Source organism: Apis florea, unplaced genomic scaffold (assembly GCF_048593485.1).
Source record: "Apis florea isolate Af1SG1 unplaced genomic scaffold, ASM4859348v1 contig_2278_pilon, whole genome shotgun sequence".
NCBI lineage: Eukaryota > Metazoa > Arthropoda > Insecta > Hymenoptera > Apidae > Apis > Apis florea.
Genome location: NW_028256551.1, coordinates 71,307 through 88,345, shown reverse-complemented (window position 1 = coordinate 88,345; position 17,039 = coordinate 71,307). Strand labels below are relative to the sequence as shown.

General features: G+C 34.9%; 1 protein-coding gene across 3 annotated transcripts in view; it reads left to right on the top strand.

The window, feature by feature from the left end:
- LOC100871130 (lachesin) overlaps positions 1 to 10,177 on the top strand; it is a 306,132-nt gene extending 295,955 nt beyond the window's left edge. For 2 of the 3 annotated variants that reach the window (XM_086903123.1, XM_086903122.1), the window contains one exon: positions 8,803 to 9,006. In XM_086903123.1, coding sequence (XP_086759249.1) covers positions 8,803 to 8,876 — 74 coding nt within the window. In that variant the 3' untranslated portion in view covers positions 8,877 to 9,006. Of the gene's footprint in view, positions 1 to 2,688; positions 2,788 to 8,802 lie in introns of all 3 variants that reach the window. The other variant, XM_086903121.1, reaches the window with a different exon arrangement.
- Positions 10,178 to 17,039: the final 6,862 nt, after the last annotated feature.

Sequence of the window (17,039 nt, the reverse complement as noted above, 5' to 3'; positions counted from 1 at the left end):
GAGCAGTGGGGGGAGGAGGAGTATGTGTGGAAGAATCGACGCTGATGAAGAATTTGGACGTGTGCTCTCTGTACCTCGGGTACAATAGGGTATACGTGGATCACACGCTTCAGAAAGCTAAGTTAGGGAGAGGAGGATTTGACGAGACGAGAAGAGATACGTCTGTTTCTATTCTTATTTATTTTATAACTATCGTTCAACTCTGAAACGTAAATTGTGAAACACGAGGATAGATAAGAGGAAGAAGTCGTAATATTCTAATCCGATATGGTAAACAGACTCGTTTGTATTACTATTACGTTCCAAGAAGTAGACTTTGGCTTCTATTTCCAAAACAAACTTTATCGACTTTATTGTATCGTCACATTTAATTAACCACGTATTAAAAGAGTAATAAAAACATATATATATACTAAGATTAATTCTTCAAACACTTATTATCACCAAACAATTTTCTCTTAATCAAATCGGTTTACCGTCCAAAAAAAAAGAAGAAAAAGAATCGCGTAATCGTACGTAAAGTCAAGATGAAAAACACGCGAGAGGGAGAAAGAAAAATGTGGCCACCTTTCGTGGAAAAATCTCTCGAACCGTAGGGCCAGGAACTAATCAAACCAATACCAAAATTCCGATCCTAAACAGAAGGGCGCCGCGTACGACAAGAACGTGATCAACCGTGGACAGGATTTTTTTCCGCGCAGCCGAGTCCGCCGGAACCAGTCGAAACCAAAATCGGTAACGAGAAACGCAGAGATCCGTGAACGGATTCTGTTGACGCGAGCCACGCGATGCCCGTCAATGAGAGGCCTTCCCTGCTGGAAATTCGGTTCCTCTTTGCGCGCCAGGTTGTGATGTATGCAAATGGAAGCAACGTTGTAACTACAAAATTTCTAGTCTAGTCGTCACTGACCCCACCTGGTCGCGTGGTTTCACCAGACCACGAGAATTATATCAACGAAAAAGCCAACTCTCTCTCTCTCTCTCTCTCTCTCACTCTCTTTCTCGTTCTATTGTCCATACGTCCATCCCTCTCTTCGTCACTTCCTCTTGGAGAGCGCAGCGAACGTGTGTGCTAGTTTCGTTACTTGATTTGATCCGGCAGACTGGACCGTGACAAACGCAGTGTGGAACAGCTCCAGAACGATGCGGCGGATAAGGGAATTGTGTTTACTCGTAGTTTGCATACTGGTTACCGCGTTTGCCACCCACTTTACGCGTAACAGGCCCGTAAACATCTTCAGCCACGGAGGGGCCACTCGAAAGTACGCCTTTGTCCGCCCTTCCTTTGCCGCTTTCTTTAACCCCCTCCCTTCGTGCTTCTCCCTCTCTTCGTTCTCCTCGATTATTGTTTCAACATCCTCTCCTCTCTGCGCATTGAACGCGGGGTGGACAGGAAGCTGGATGGTGGATTTAGATCGTGACCACGGGGAATTATGTTTGGACGACGAGGAGGACGAATATCGATTTTTTTTCGAGAGAGAAAGAGAGAGAGAAATCGGATGATGCTGGGCTCGGTTGATCAGATTTGAATTTTTTCTTTTTTTTTTTTAAATTAAACGTGAAACGATTGCACATGAACTTATTTCTTAAATTGTTAATTAGGGAGGGGATTACATTTTTCTGGATTCCTCGAGACTTGGAAATACTTTTTTTGATATTATAGTATGATAAGAGAAATTTTCTTCTTCGATAATTGTTATCGAATATGTTAATTGTAAGTAATTGTATAATGTGTTTATGTAAATGTATTCGTGATGCTTTGGATTCAGGACAAATGATTTTCTTTGTATAATCGCTTCTTGTATAAACAACACTGAAAGGAGAATTTTATTTTATTGCAATTTAAAAAGTAAGATAATGTAGATACATTAATTGTCTCATCACTCTTCAGAAAAGTAGATAAAATAACTTTAAATGATTAATCCAATCCAATGAATTTTAAGGGATCTTAAATCTTCCGTATCGAAATTTTAATTACGTGTCTTCACAAATAGAACAATTCTCTACGAATGAGATAAATTACACGAGATATCGACGAGCAAAGAATACACTTCGTCTTAACAATTACACCCCCTATAATACTTTAATACAACGGCCAAGTATGAAACATCAGCGAAACATCAGTGAACGAGCATCGATAAAAAAAAAGTGGAAAAAGAAATTTCAACCTATATTCAAATCAGCGAAATATTTTTTCCCATTCTATCAGATCTTTCGGTTCGCCAAGCGCATCCAAGCGTAATTCGATTTCAACGATGGATAACAATTTAACGTTTCACGTTTCATCACGTTCTCGATTCGGTTTCGCAACGATCTCGAGCGTGCAACCGAAAAAAAAAAAAAAAAGATAGAAAACATTTCCTCCCCCCTCCCTTCATCTTCATCTTCGTCCGTTTCGTCAAATACGCGTCCCTCCCCGGGGGAGATGAAAGGGAAGAAAAAAAAATTGCGAAATTCTCAAAAAAAAAAAAGAAAAAGTAAGGGTAAAAAAAAACAGACGGAAACGGCTCGTTGAAACTTTTAAGACATTTGCATTTAATTTGACGGGCCCGTCATATTTTCATTTAAAACAGACACCGACGGTCATTCCGCTTCACCCGTATAATTTTTTTTTCCATTGTGTACGTGTGTGTGTGTGTGTGTGTGTAAAGCCTCCATTTAGAGACGGCCGGATATTTTTGCTTTCAGGTAATAAATTCCAACGGAACCTGAACGAGATCGGCAAGTCCGAGCAAAAATCGAGCGACCCAGATAGGAAAAGAAAGTACGATTGGACCCCGGACAGCGGTAAGCTCTGTTGCTAAACCTCTGTTGAGCTAATTTAAAACGAGAGAATGGTGGCTGACGGCTTTTACGTGTCCTCCCCCTCCCCCCTGCCGTTTCCTCGTTGCCTCCTCTGGAAGAATCGTCGATGGTAGATGGCTGACATCGAGGCTTCCTGTGCGCAGACGTTGCGTTTGCAGAATGATAAGTAGCACATCGTGATGCATGGCTTCTTATTATTCGATGTAAATGAGGAAATGGACGAGGGATGTGTGTGGCTGGACGCGGGTGGAAAAGGTAGAGTAGGTGGTTGTAAACGATATCATTAAGAGGAGACGTCTATTGATTGCGTTTGGAATGTAGTTTGTGTAGAGCGTTCTTCGGGATATATATATATATATAATTTTTTAGGTAGTTGAATTAATGGAAAGTTGAAAATTTTAATTGAGAAATTAATTATTTTCTAATTACTTTTTTTTATAGTTTGCTATTTTATGAGTAGATAATAGGAAATGAAGGCAACAAATGATAAAGTTTATTCGCATATGAGAAGGACAGATTTCATCTCGGATCAGGAAACAGATAGAACAACGCGAAACAAAGAATATATTTCGACTTGTTGTTGGACGAAAGAAAAATAGCTTTTGGGGATAGAAAATTTCATTCCATGTTAGAGAAGTATCCTTGTATTTTTACTTATATTTTGGCGAGATCGAATAGAGAGATGTCTAAGTAACGAATGAGATAATAAAATATTTAAATTTTATAAATCTATCTATTTTTCGAATTTATTAATTATCGACAGATTATTCTCAGACAATCACGATAAATTACTTATTACAAATGTATACTTTCATTGAGATATACTTTGATTTGAGATTTTCGATTAATATTATTGTGAAACTGTTCATACATTGTACTTGAATTTCATGATAAAGCGTTACGAAAATTTTGTTAGAGATTGAGTCCTAGATTATATTCCAAAGTTGGATTAAGTTCTCGTGAAGCAGAACGTGAATGAAATTTTTTGTGTTATACAAGTTTGCGTAGTTTTATTTTTTTCACGGGAAAGTCACTTTTTAAACTTGGATTTTGATCAAAGTTGAGATTAACGTGTTTTTATAAATTGTATAGAACACATTTTTCAGAATAGCGCGTAATAGAAGAGGATCGTAATAGATTAATTTTAAAAATTTCATAAATTATACCTAACAAGACGTTATCACCTCCTCCCTTCTCTTTTTCAACCATAATTCATTTATTAAAAATTTAATACACGTTTTCTAAAATTTACTTGCTCAAAATATTAAAATTCAAGCTTGATATACACACTCGACGCAAGCTAGAAAATATTCCAACAAATATTCCGTATCCACAATAATTATACCGGGAAGAAGGAGAAAAAAAAAAGAAAAAAGCAAGACCCCAATCTCCCTCCAATTTCTCACCCTAACAAAGAATCGTTCCATTAAAGGTATTCAATGCCCAATCAACGTTTACCCAGGCAGACGTCTCCAACGTCTAGCAAAGAAATTGTCGACTTTCCCCGATACAACCAAGAATACCCAACAATAGAAACCTCGATAACAGTAACGAACAGTGTCTCCCCGATCTGAAATTCCTTCTTGGCTGCTCATTAACGGACAGTATCGTCGTCTCGCGTTTCCCAGTCAGAAAAATTAATAATAAACCTCGAACCGACCGATATCGGCCCTTGCTCCACCTAGGGGGTGGGAAAAAAAATCCAAGTCCGATACCAGAGAACCCATTGAAATCCACGTTGAATAGGGACGTGGCAAATGAGAGCAAGATGAAGGAAACAAAATCATCCGTGGCTCGAGGTTGCGGTCTATCCGGCTATTTCGCGGCTCCGCGCCGGCATTTAAACGACACAGTGGGTGTCGAGAGGGTGACACAGGTTCAACCCCCTGGGAGGAATTCATCCTAGGCCCGCGGCGTTATTGAAATATTTCCTTTCTAACCCGCGATCTTCTCGATCCACGATCCCTCCTCCACGATCTGTTTCGGTATCAGGACAGGGAGAGACCCCCTTCTTCCGCCATCGATACGCCACCGGAAACACGGCGGTGGTTTCTTTTTTAAAAGGAATTTGCATAATGGGAAAGTGTGAAAATCCGTTTTTCTCCGCGGGCTCGATCTCGATAGCCCTCGTGGAACTGGGTAATTTCGCTCGAAGGACGAAAGAAAAAGAAGGAGGAAGAAGAGGGGAACCGCCAGCTTCCACAACTTGATAAGTACTTCCAGTTCTTTGGCAGATCCTCGTTGTATCGAAGGTCGACACCCCCTCTTCTTAGCCCTCCCTTCCCCCCCCATCTTCTGGTTAAATTCGTTTTCGAGGTGCGAGAGGGAGGGAGAGGAGTCGATATCGAGCAGTTTCGAAGAACTGTCTCGTGCAGCGATCGGCATTATCGTTCCATCGAGTTTCTAAAGATGAAGGCTTGCCTCGTCTCGTGGGGGAGAGGGGAAGTGGTTTATTAGATTTGGTTTATGCATTCGACTCGGGTGAAGATTTTAACGGATTTTTTATCGCGATTCCTAGCTTTTCGTTTATTTATTGCAGATTTCTTTTTAAAGGATAAGAGGGATGTTAAGATAGTGGTCGAATGGATATTGGAGAGCAATACTGGAACGATGGAGATTTTATATAGAGAAATGTTTTGAAAAGAATATAACTGTAAATGAATAGCAAGTGTATGAAGAAAATTTGTTTCCTTGTAATGGAATGGCAAAAATCATTTCTGAACATTGATAACTGAATTACGACACTATTATATTGAAAAGATAGAATTTATTGGAAAAGGTATTAACTTCTTGTTTTATACATACAACATGATATAACAAACTATGGATATTGCACGCAGATAAAAACAAAAGGGAAGTAAACGGTTGTATACATGTATGGATAGATGTATAAATTTAGTTAGGGAACTAAGCAAGACTTTTCAATAAAATTTTATTCTTGTAGAGTATACGGAAGGAAATTGTTACGGACAGGATATTGTATGCATGGGTATTTTATGATCATGGGTATTTTACGAGGATAATGTTGTAGATAAAACTTCGAAAAAAGGGAATCTATAGAAAGGAAAAGATAGCTGGAATGAAAGGCTCGAAAGAAATGTGAAAAATTAAGTTAAACCTTTTAATTCTCGTTAAAATATTTTTAAAATCCTTTTGAAAATTTGCCAATTCACAGTTTTCGTTAACCCATAAATTAAAAATGTTCTTTTACGTTAATCGTATAAAATATAAATCGTGAAATTTTTTAATAATGGATTATTCTCATACACAAAAATAATCGAAGCTTCTTTACTAAGTTACAAACAATTTGCATTGGATAATACGAAAATAGAACGAAGCGAAAGTGTGACAAAGATGTTGCTTCGTTTAAATTGCTTGTAACTTGAAAAAAAAAAAAAAATAAGTCTCATTGATATTTCTGTGTATAAATCTTTTAATTTCTAAAATTGATTCTGCAAAAATCAATGAATATTTTAATACCTTATATAGAATTTATTTTATATAATCGAATATGTTATTATTCAAACGTTAATATTGCACTTTATGGGAATGTTAATATGGGAATGAAAGATATAAATTCTGAGCGAATATTTCGATTGATTCGTACAAACGAAGCTTTGGAACATTTAGAGTTATTTAACATAAATATTCTCCATTTAAATTCCAATGTAAAAATCAACAAAATTTAAACGATCGAGATGTCTACTCATGAATTATCTATCTGGTGGTTGGAAACTCGTGTTTCAAGTGAAATGGTTAGCGGCACGAAAAAACAATGGCGAACGGGCAAAACGAAAATTTAAAATGGACATGTTGGATTGGAACGAAATGTACAAAATCAACATCGTCTCGTTTATTGACAGTAGTTGTCGAGCTCATTGTTGCCTCAGCCCTTTTCCTGCTTGCCCCTTTCCTGCTGTTAAAAACATTGTTTTTACTATTTTAATCCAAATCATCATGCTACGTCTCGGTAAATTCGATTCGGATAAATACGGTTTGTAATTTTGAAATTTTTTTGAACGAAACATAGTTAATGGCTCTCGATATAACAGTTTTCCAATTCCTGGTTCTTTTAATTAAAAATATTTATGGAATAGCGAACGACAGAAAATATTAAAATTGATTGTAATCAATGAATTAAAAAAAAAATTTGTATATTAAAAATTATTAAAAATTCCCATTAGAAATATTCCGAAAATGATTCGTTGTGTACATTTGATTAAATTTTTCAACTTTATTTTGTAAGGCTCATAATTGTAAAATATTTTCTTAAAATTATTATATTTAAATCGCAAACATTTCCAAAAATTTTTAATTTTTTTTTTTTTTTCATCGAATGTCATAATATTTAATAGCTTTTGTATCTTTTACAAAAGCGAAACTGGCTTTCGAGATAACAGATGAAATATCAAAATATGTTTGATGTACATAAATAAAAGGTCAAAAAAAAAAAACTCGTATCGTATATATATATATATATATATATGTATATAAAAAAAACAGAATAAAAATTATTTCAACATCTCCATCAAAAAAGTAAATACAATAAAAAAAAAAAAGAGAGAGCCACTCGAACGATAAATGAAAACGCTACCTGAATAACGTATAAAACAAAATATCGTACAAATAAAGCACTTGCAAAAAATTTTTTTATATCTTTTTTTTTTTTTTAATTCCATCGCACGAAATAAAAATCATCTCATTTCCAATATTTACCTAATATTATTCTCATTATTTTCTCCCAGAATTTTACAAGAAGAAGTATAACAATAAAATTGAAATTTCAACTTCCCCTAATAAATCGAATCGATCCGTTTAAAAATCAAATACAAATTAAATCCCAATCCTTTAATATGTTATCCAGAATCCAAGCACAAACCGACATCCCGTCCACTTCCAAAAATTACATTTCCATCGCGGGGTATCCATCGCAAATTACCCTTGGAAAAAGGTGCCACCGCAAAACCGTTGAGAAACGAAGAAAAGGAACGACAAAAGTGAGGAGGAGGAGAAAAATGTGCGTGAAACACACGAACACGAAGCGAAAGAAAAAGAATAGACAAAGAAGGGAGAGACGTCAACTCGTATCTCCTCGTTTAGCCGAGAAACTAACGGAAAATAAGGATGGCCTGCAGAGGGGATGATTGGGGTGCGACTTGTTTCTGATTTGTAATTAGAGATGAGTGGGGCCAGAGAGAGAATACATCTCTCGCGGAGCGAGTAATGGCTGAAAGTATGGGCCAGGCCAGCCGGAAGAATAACCGACTTCTCCTTTTCCACCCTCCTCGCCTGTTCAGACGAGCAGCCCTCGTCTGGTTTTTCCTCCCCGTTTGCCAGCGCTCATCCTTCACCGTCTCGGACGTCTCGTCTCGGCCGAGGAGGCGATCCTTCGCAGCTCGGCGGAACAACGGCCTGATATTTTCAACCGGGAACTTCTTGATTGTCGAGCAACCCTTTCGGGCCAACTCGCGCGATTTTTACGCTACCCGACTGCCCATCCGCGCTCTGCGCAATTTCTTGCGCTTCGTTTTATAAATATGAACGAGAAGAGAGCGACAGGGATTGATTTTTCTTCTCTCCTTTTTATTTTTTTCTTTTTTTGATTTTACATGACTGGCTCGATTTTAACGGTTGTCGGATCAGAGGGACACTTGATTGCTTCTGAAATTTTTGCTAATTATATTTTGACAGATCTTGGTGTATCTTGATATTTATTTTTCACGATCGGGTAAAAATTTTGGGTATTTTATTTTTTGCAAAAGTGGTGCAAGTAGATTTAAGTGATTTTTTAATTGGGTTCTAAGATTCATTATCATTGATGGATGACTTTTCTAACTTTTCAAGTAATAATCACTCTATTGGAAACAAGCCATTTTGAAAAAATAGAATAATAGTAGAAGTTCTAAAGAGGCAGAATTTCTTAAGATACTTTGTATAAATCCATGAAATTCATAATAAAATTCATAAGAAAAATCTGAAACGTTTTTCTGCTTTCAGACTCGGCAATGAACATGACGACAACGGGATTGCTTCTGATGATCACCCTGATCGCAGTGTCGATCATTCGATAAGGAGGATAAACGCGATGGACGTCTCTAATCTGTAATTATCGGCTGGATTCAAACTGTGAAACGCGAAAGAGAAGGAAATTGATAGGACTGCGAGAAACATAGACGTACATACACAAGAGCACATATAATATATATATATATATATATTAATACGTATATATAAAAAAAAGGAAGGAGGAATGACTGAGTAGTTAGTGTCGTATTAAAACAAGAGGAAGAGGAAAGAAAATAAATTAATAGTATGAATAATAATTACGCGTGCCAAGTCAGAGCGCAGTGAGGACGAACGAACGAGACATCGTGCAATAGGAAAACGAATTTTTCGAATCGATATAACATATTATGCACGAGACGTGGTGAGGAAGGGACGGCAAATCACAAAGTGCAACGACTATCGCTTTCAGTGTAACATATTGTATAACGCCGTAATGTCGCCGCAGAGAACGCGCCAACTTTCGAGGCTTGAGCCTGTTCGAGTCCAAAACTGGTACCAACAAATTTATTAACGTAATTTGTCGTTTCTTCTTAATTTTTCAATCGTATTTAAAATTAATCATCGAAGATAAATTCTTCTTGAAACAAGTAACATTTCTTTCTTTTCAAATTGACAGCGTGAAAAACTTACTTGAAGCATCTTACGCAATATATATATATATGAATGACAAGTGAGAAAAGAAGAACGACAAAATCAGTGATGCAAGCGTGAATTGTCCGCGCTATCGATTTCTCTTGCTTTTTTTTTTTCTTTCTCCTTGGATGATTTTCCCTTCTCCTTTTTATTCCATCCGCGAATACTGTTCCTTCTCCGTCGTTTCTTTTTCTCAGTTTTTCTCCCTCCTTCGTTCCTCCGTCGTTTCGTTTCTCATACCAAATCGCGGATCCCATCTGGATACTTGAGATTAAAACGTCAGATTCGGTATGGAAGACGTTCCTCGATGAAGAAGTAGAAGAAGAAAAAAAATGTAGGAGGGTGGGGGGCTTGAGGAGGAGAAGGAGGAGGAGGTGGAGAGTACACGAACGTTAAAGGATATTAAAGACGGAATATTATTAATCGCAAATATGTTTAAAATCTTCGAGATGGAAGAAAATTCATAGTTTCAATAATTTTTTTATCCGACTCCAAGTTATTATATGTGCATACGTTTGTAAAAATAGAGAAATATGAAAATATGAGAATGTGAATATTATTTGCTTGATATTTTATTATTTGCTGTTTCTTACCGTTCTACTTTGTATGATTTCGCTTTACTTAAAATATTATGCTCTTTTGAAAATGAATAAAAAAAACGAAGAAATGCGTATTTTTATATAATTATTAATAGTATCATAACAATTTCTCTCCTCCTGTTATTAAGATTTAATTTCTTTCTGTCGAGTTGTTCGAAAGATTTTGCACTCGCAAACAGGCTCAAACTTTATAGATTAACATAAAAATCAGGGATCCACGATTACGAAGAAATTAATTAAACGAGGAAAAAAAAAGAAAGAGAAGGAATAAGCGACGCACCGAGGCACTTTTTGTCAAGATTAAAAGTAATAATAATAATAATAATAATATTAATAATAATATTAATAACAATAATAATTCCACGTCGATTAGACAGCTGCTCAAATTATACTGTATAATATCGAAATGGAATATCGAAACGCTTAAAAAAAAAAAGAGAGAGAAAAAAAGAAAAAAAGAAGAAGAAGAAAAGAAAAAATGAAAAACAGAGAATATATATAAATAACGTGTAGGTATCAATTTTTATGTGGCGAACGAAAACGCGAAATGGAAACATTTAGAAAAATAAAAGAAATTTTATTCTTACTGTCGGAGCTTCATTAGTTTTGCACTAGATGTAGAGGGTGATATCGTTTATATCGGATTATAAAAACATCGAAACCCTTTCACGAATAATTTTGCAGGTGTTATCGGTGACGCGAAATACCACTCGCAGAAATTTTCGGTTTCTAAAACCGTTTTCTAAACCGTTCATTGTAATCACGAACGTCAATTTTGATGATTAACATTCGCAAAAAAAAAAAAAAAAAAAAAAAAAAGAAAAAAAAGAAAAAAAAGAAAAGATAAAATAAAATGAAAGAAGTGGGTAGAGAAAAATTGGGGAGGGGGGGGGGGGGGAGAGAGAAAAAAATGAAAACATTTTGCCACTTTGTAAAGCAATTTGTACAGTGAAAATTAATAACGCGAAATAAAAAAAAAAAAAAATAAAAATAAAACTTCGATCGATTTTAATCCATCAAGGGTGCTAGTACCACGGAATACCTGTGAACGCGAATTAATTGTAATCCTGTGCGCATTAAAACGTTGATGAGAAATATTTTTTTTTTCTTTTTTTTCTTTTTCGTGAGAGAGAAATAACTGAATAATAGCTAGGAGTAGGAATGAAAATTCCATTCCAATTATACAAAGAGATATTTTACAATTCAAATAGGATGAGTTTTTAATTTTTCCTAAAATCATCTAAAATATACAGGATACACGGAGGATTGGAAAAGTTTCGCCATTTATAAATTACCGATGACATAGTTTTAAAAAAAAAAAACTCAACTCAAATGGATGACGTGAATAATCTCATTTCCAAAAAGTTTCTTTACTTAATTAATTAGATCTATATAAAACAGAATTATAGAAAACATCAAATGAAAACTATTATTCAAATTGTATCACATAATACTATTTTAATTATTGCAAAAGACATTGATTCAAATACGCGCATATTCAAACACAACGATTCGATTAGCTAAATTTTGTTTATAAAATAAAATTTTACAAGTTGTAACGTGTTAATTTACCATTATCATTAATCTTAAATTAATAAATTATCATGGAATTGACCATTTGATAGCTTCAAAAAAATATTCAAACACACAGAGCACATACACAATGATTCCGTATCATACAATGGAGAACGCAAATTTACGATATCTAAAAAATCCACGTCATGAAATATTTTTGTTCAAATCAGAATTACACCGAGGCCAAATCCTTTGTTCGCCCGACGCGCACAATTAATTTATTCACGTGTTAATTAACGAGGTTCGGAATTTCTCTGTGAACGCGCAAACACGGGTGCACCAGTTTAAAGCGGACTTCGAACTACTTAGGAATATCCATTATTCAGCGTACATCTTGTTTAAAGCAACAGGTTCGTGAGTCCCGGTGCTCGAACGGGTTAAAGCCCATGATGGATTAAAGAAGGTTAGCTCAAGGATTACGCGGACTTACTATCGACAGATCTTTAATTTTGTCATCAACTCGATTTCGTGATCGCACTCTTTCTCGCACAACAAATGAAACAAATTTAATTTGAAAAGCGTTTCAAGCTTCCATCTATTTCTAACGCAGTCTGCGAAGATTTTGCAATAATAAATCTGATAGATATCTTCTTTGTACATAAATACTTTCCAAACGATTAGGTGGTATGCGGTGAAATTATTATTTCCAGGTTGATGTAACAAAAGACGAGAGAAGATATTTTTGAAGAAAGTTTCTTCTTTCCTTTTTTTTTTTTTTTTTTTTTCTTGTAAACGAGTGTGGATAATACGAGCTTTTCTTTCGAACGTTTCTATTCAAGCAAGCAAGCTTTGCTCTTCTTCTTCTTGTGGTGAAATATATTCAGGGGGAAGAGTTACGAACAATCTCGAATGATTTCGATCGGTGTATACAATACAAGCCTCCGTGTGTCGATGAAAATTGATGAAAACGAACGAAATCCCAATTTACTGCCAAATCCTGCCCAAAGCATCGTAGAATTCATCGTAGAATATACGCGATAAGCGCTGAATTGTGCTGAATATTGCATAATTCTCTCCGTGTATTTCTCACATTGTAAAGCGTATTCTAATTATTATTTCTCATGAATGTAATTCATAACGTAGCCAAAACACCTTGATTTGATTGTATACCATTGATTGATATAAAATTATATACGAGACGAAACGCGATATATCGATAATTTACAAGGCGCGATAGAAAAAAAAAAAAAGAGCGTCTAGATTTCTATTTTCCTATAAATCTAATAAACGCTATAAATTTTTTACGAAGCACGGATCGTTCCATTAAAATTTCAACCGTTTTATTCCCTGGAATAAAATTCAGGATTTCATCAATTATACCATTCATTCCCTCCGAGCTTTTCAAATAATACCAGATATGATAATTAAAATTGGACGGGCGGAAGAAGAAATTCAAATTCCCCGCGAATTGAATTAAATTATTTCGAACGATTTGAAAGCGAAAAAAGGCCCCCCTCTAATTAAACCTTATGTTTGATTTATTTCCGTTCCGATGATTTAGCCCTACGATTATATATAACAAGTGGACAACAAGTTGGAGAAGTCGGTTAAATTGCGATAATTAACACAGTTCAGCCACACGGTGCAGCAAGAAGCGAAGAGATCGAGGATCGTCTCTTTATCTCGTCTCTATTCCACACCTAATTTCTCACAGAGAACGATGGCGCTATACACTTATATACACGAATAATCGGCCTGAATATAATAACGACTCGTCAGTTGGCGAATCCTGTAAATACGAGTAAATAGATTAAATAAGATTATATTAGACACTGGAGGGGGGGAGGGAAAAAAAGAAGAGGAAGGAGGAAAGGTCCTCGCGACCATTTGATAAATTCGCTTCAACGACGAGGAAACAATTGGTCGAGGATTTTCTTGAGTCGCGAGGACATTTTGTCTTTGATTTGCAATCTGAATTTAGGATAAAATTCACACGTGATCCTGATTAAGGATCGAAGTTTTCGATCGCCCTGAAAAACGTGTGGAATCGATTCAAGCGATTGGATTCGACGTTTCTTCCATTCGAAACCGTTTGTGAGGAAGTTTCGAAGGAATCAATTCGTTCGTCTTTTAATTGAAAAGTTGAAATTTTTTATATAGTCAAATAATAAATGATTTCGCGGTTTTTCATGGTACGATGTTTAAAGTCGCATAGCTATACGGGCTAATAAATATATGTAACAATAAAAATGTATTTAAAATTGATAGTATGCCAATAACTTTAAATATCGTATTATTAAAAACAGAGAATCGAACTGCTGATATCTTGATATTTGTTGATATCAGTTCGACAAATATATCGATCGATATTTAAAGTTTATTTGTAATTGAAGATTTTAAATTGTTGAAAAACTCGAGAATGCACAAGTAGAAGAATGTAGCAAGTATAATTGGATCGTCCGTGAGAGACAAGTTTGAAAAATAATTGAAAAATTTAAAAGACATGGTCGGCGAATTACCAATCTCACCTCAATTACTTTATCCACATTTTCAGTTCCTCTTCCAAAAAACATGGTGGAAGAAGGACTTACATATTGCAGTAGACCAGAGAAGAAAACCGAAGCATTTTCTTAAACTCGCATAAACTTCAAACTCTGCAAAGTTTCCCCACCGAACTTGGGGAGGGGGGGAGAGAGAGAGAGAGAGAGAGAGAGAGAAAACTGACGGACTTCAAATTCAGAAATTCTTGAAGTTAATGAACTTGATGCAGTTTTAAAATTTCGAGAGTTTGTTGGAACAATTCGAACAGCGCGTTATAAAACATCCTCTCTCCCTCCCCCCCCCCCTCCTCCTCTCCCTTCCCTCTTTAATGCATACGTTAATGAAAGTGAAGATAAAGAAAAGATCGTGAGGAAGATAAGATGGAAATCGATATTGAAGAGTATCCCTCGAAAACAAGAATTTATTTTCGTAGATATAATTTAAAAAAGAAAAAAAAAAGAAAGAAAGAAAGAAAGAAAGAAAGATACTTTTTATATATCTTTCTAATATAAGAAACATGCGCTTTCCCTCGGATTTCGAAGAAAATATTTCGAAGAAAAAGGAAGAAACAAAACACTTGATTCGAAACGCTTGAATCGAATCCCTCCTCCAAGATATTTTCGTTTCGATTGATTTTCCGCCGGATTTTCTACGGCCATTGTAAACAAGCGTGGGTGGCGTACAGAGTAACGTAAATAATATACCATAGGGAGGAGATATTTTGACCTTAGCGTGTAACGAAATCGACGCGAGGAACAGCCGTCTTAGCCGTTAAGCGAATTTTTAAGTGATCGATCGCATCGTTTTCGCTCGAAGTTCGATGGCAATGTTGAAAACCAATGATTAAGCAAATAAGATTAAGTAAAAAATTTAATAGCATATATAATCCGAATAATGGTAATTCGTGCATCGAACTTCGTTCCTCCCCTCTGAAATGAATTTCTGATTTTTCTATAGAATTGAAAGAAGTCGCGATTGCCATCAAGCGTGAATACACTTTGTAACTTGGAATGAAAATGAAGGAGTATTTTGTTTGAATAACGCGTGTATAATCCGTTGAAAGATTGACAAGATTGTAAAATGAAAGAAACGATTATACCTGAGAAAACAATAATTTTCATGGATCGAATCAATCGTTTGATCGATCGTTCGTAGAGGAAAAATTAATGGGTGTAGAGGTTGTTATTTTAGTATTTAGAATATTTCAGATTGTGTGTGCGTGCATGCGTGCGTGTAAGATAACAATAAAATCGTGTAACAATTTTTTCCTGACTCGATACGTAAAGATATACGTGGTTCTTTCGAATTTTTAGAGAAAAAGATGCGATCGAAACTTGCGAATAAAACGAATTAAAAGCGAAGGTATATATGTATACATAACACAGAATATAAATATATAAATATATAAATATATAAATATACGAATTAAGAGGGACTATTGAGTAATGATATATCATATATATAATATATATATATATATATATATATATATATATATATATATATTATATGTTACATGATATATTATTATAATATTATTATGCTTTGCGCCGTTGAGTTGAATGTTGTTATTTACATGAGAAAAAAAAAATGAGAGATTCTTATGGATACACTCGACATATGTAATAAAATATGGGTAAAGTAACACTACCCTGGAAAAAAAAAGCAATGTGTTCCTCTTTTATTATTAATTATAATCTCTCACCTTTTGATGCATCTCCAGATAACAAAATTTCTAATTTCTATCACAGAATTATATCTTCACGATTAACTTTATATTAAGAAGATTTTATTTTTCTTTTCATTAAATTGATCGACAATTGATTCAAAAGGTTTTAAAGGTTTTAATCCAAAAGATCTCTTTCGAGTAAAAATGTCTCGACATTATGCACTTAGTATGTTCATTTAATAATCTCGATACTTTTATTCTTCTCGAAAAGTATGCACGAGCAGCTTGTTTATTAATATTAGAATTTCATTAATCGTGAGAGACTCGTATCGAAGTTTTAAATTCCATTTCAAAATTCTGTTACGAGGCATCACCGACAACGAAAGCAGCGGATGCTGAGGAAATGAAATAATTAATTTCGTGATATTGCAACAGCAGTGCCTACGTTGATTTGTATTTAACTACTTTGCCACGTCAGCGGACATAAATCCTTAATTACTACGTGCTTACGATCGTTGCTTGCCTTTCATGACGTGCCGCTGATATAGCGATAATAAAAAAAAAAAGATGGAAAAAGTGATAAAAAAAAATCGAATATAGAGAAAACGTTCGATGTTGATTTCGTTTCTTTTTTTTTTTTTTTTTTTTTTTTGGAGCATTAAACGTGCTTACATTCATTTCAAAGGTTCAATATTGTTCTGACACGCAACGAGGATTAATTTATTTAAAATTAAATTTACTTTATTTAATGCTTTCTAATAAATTTCACGTTAATATGAACACGTTATAAAAAGTTACAAGTTTGATAAAAAGAAATTGCAACGTAGTATATTTTATCGGGGGGAGGGGGGGGGGAGGGGGGAATTCTTCTTTCGAATAAAAAGTTAGAATATCGCGAATATGAATGTGACCGTATCTTTAAAAGCGAATTATAAGGATGCATTGAAACGGTGCAGTATTAAATTTATGAAATTTGGTTAACTGGATTTTATAAATATAAAATTTTACGAATGTTGGCTGGAATATGAATAAGAACGGCCTATTTTGACAGCGCGGTGCACGCAAATACACGCAATATTGATCGTACGAAGATAGAATTTCGAAAAAATGAAATAATATTTATTTTACGATTTTTGAAGAATTGTAAAGAATTATGAAAAACGAAATCGGGAATATCACGAGTTTCTGAAACGTTCAAATTTATAAAAACA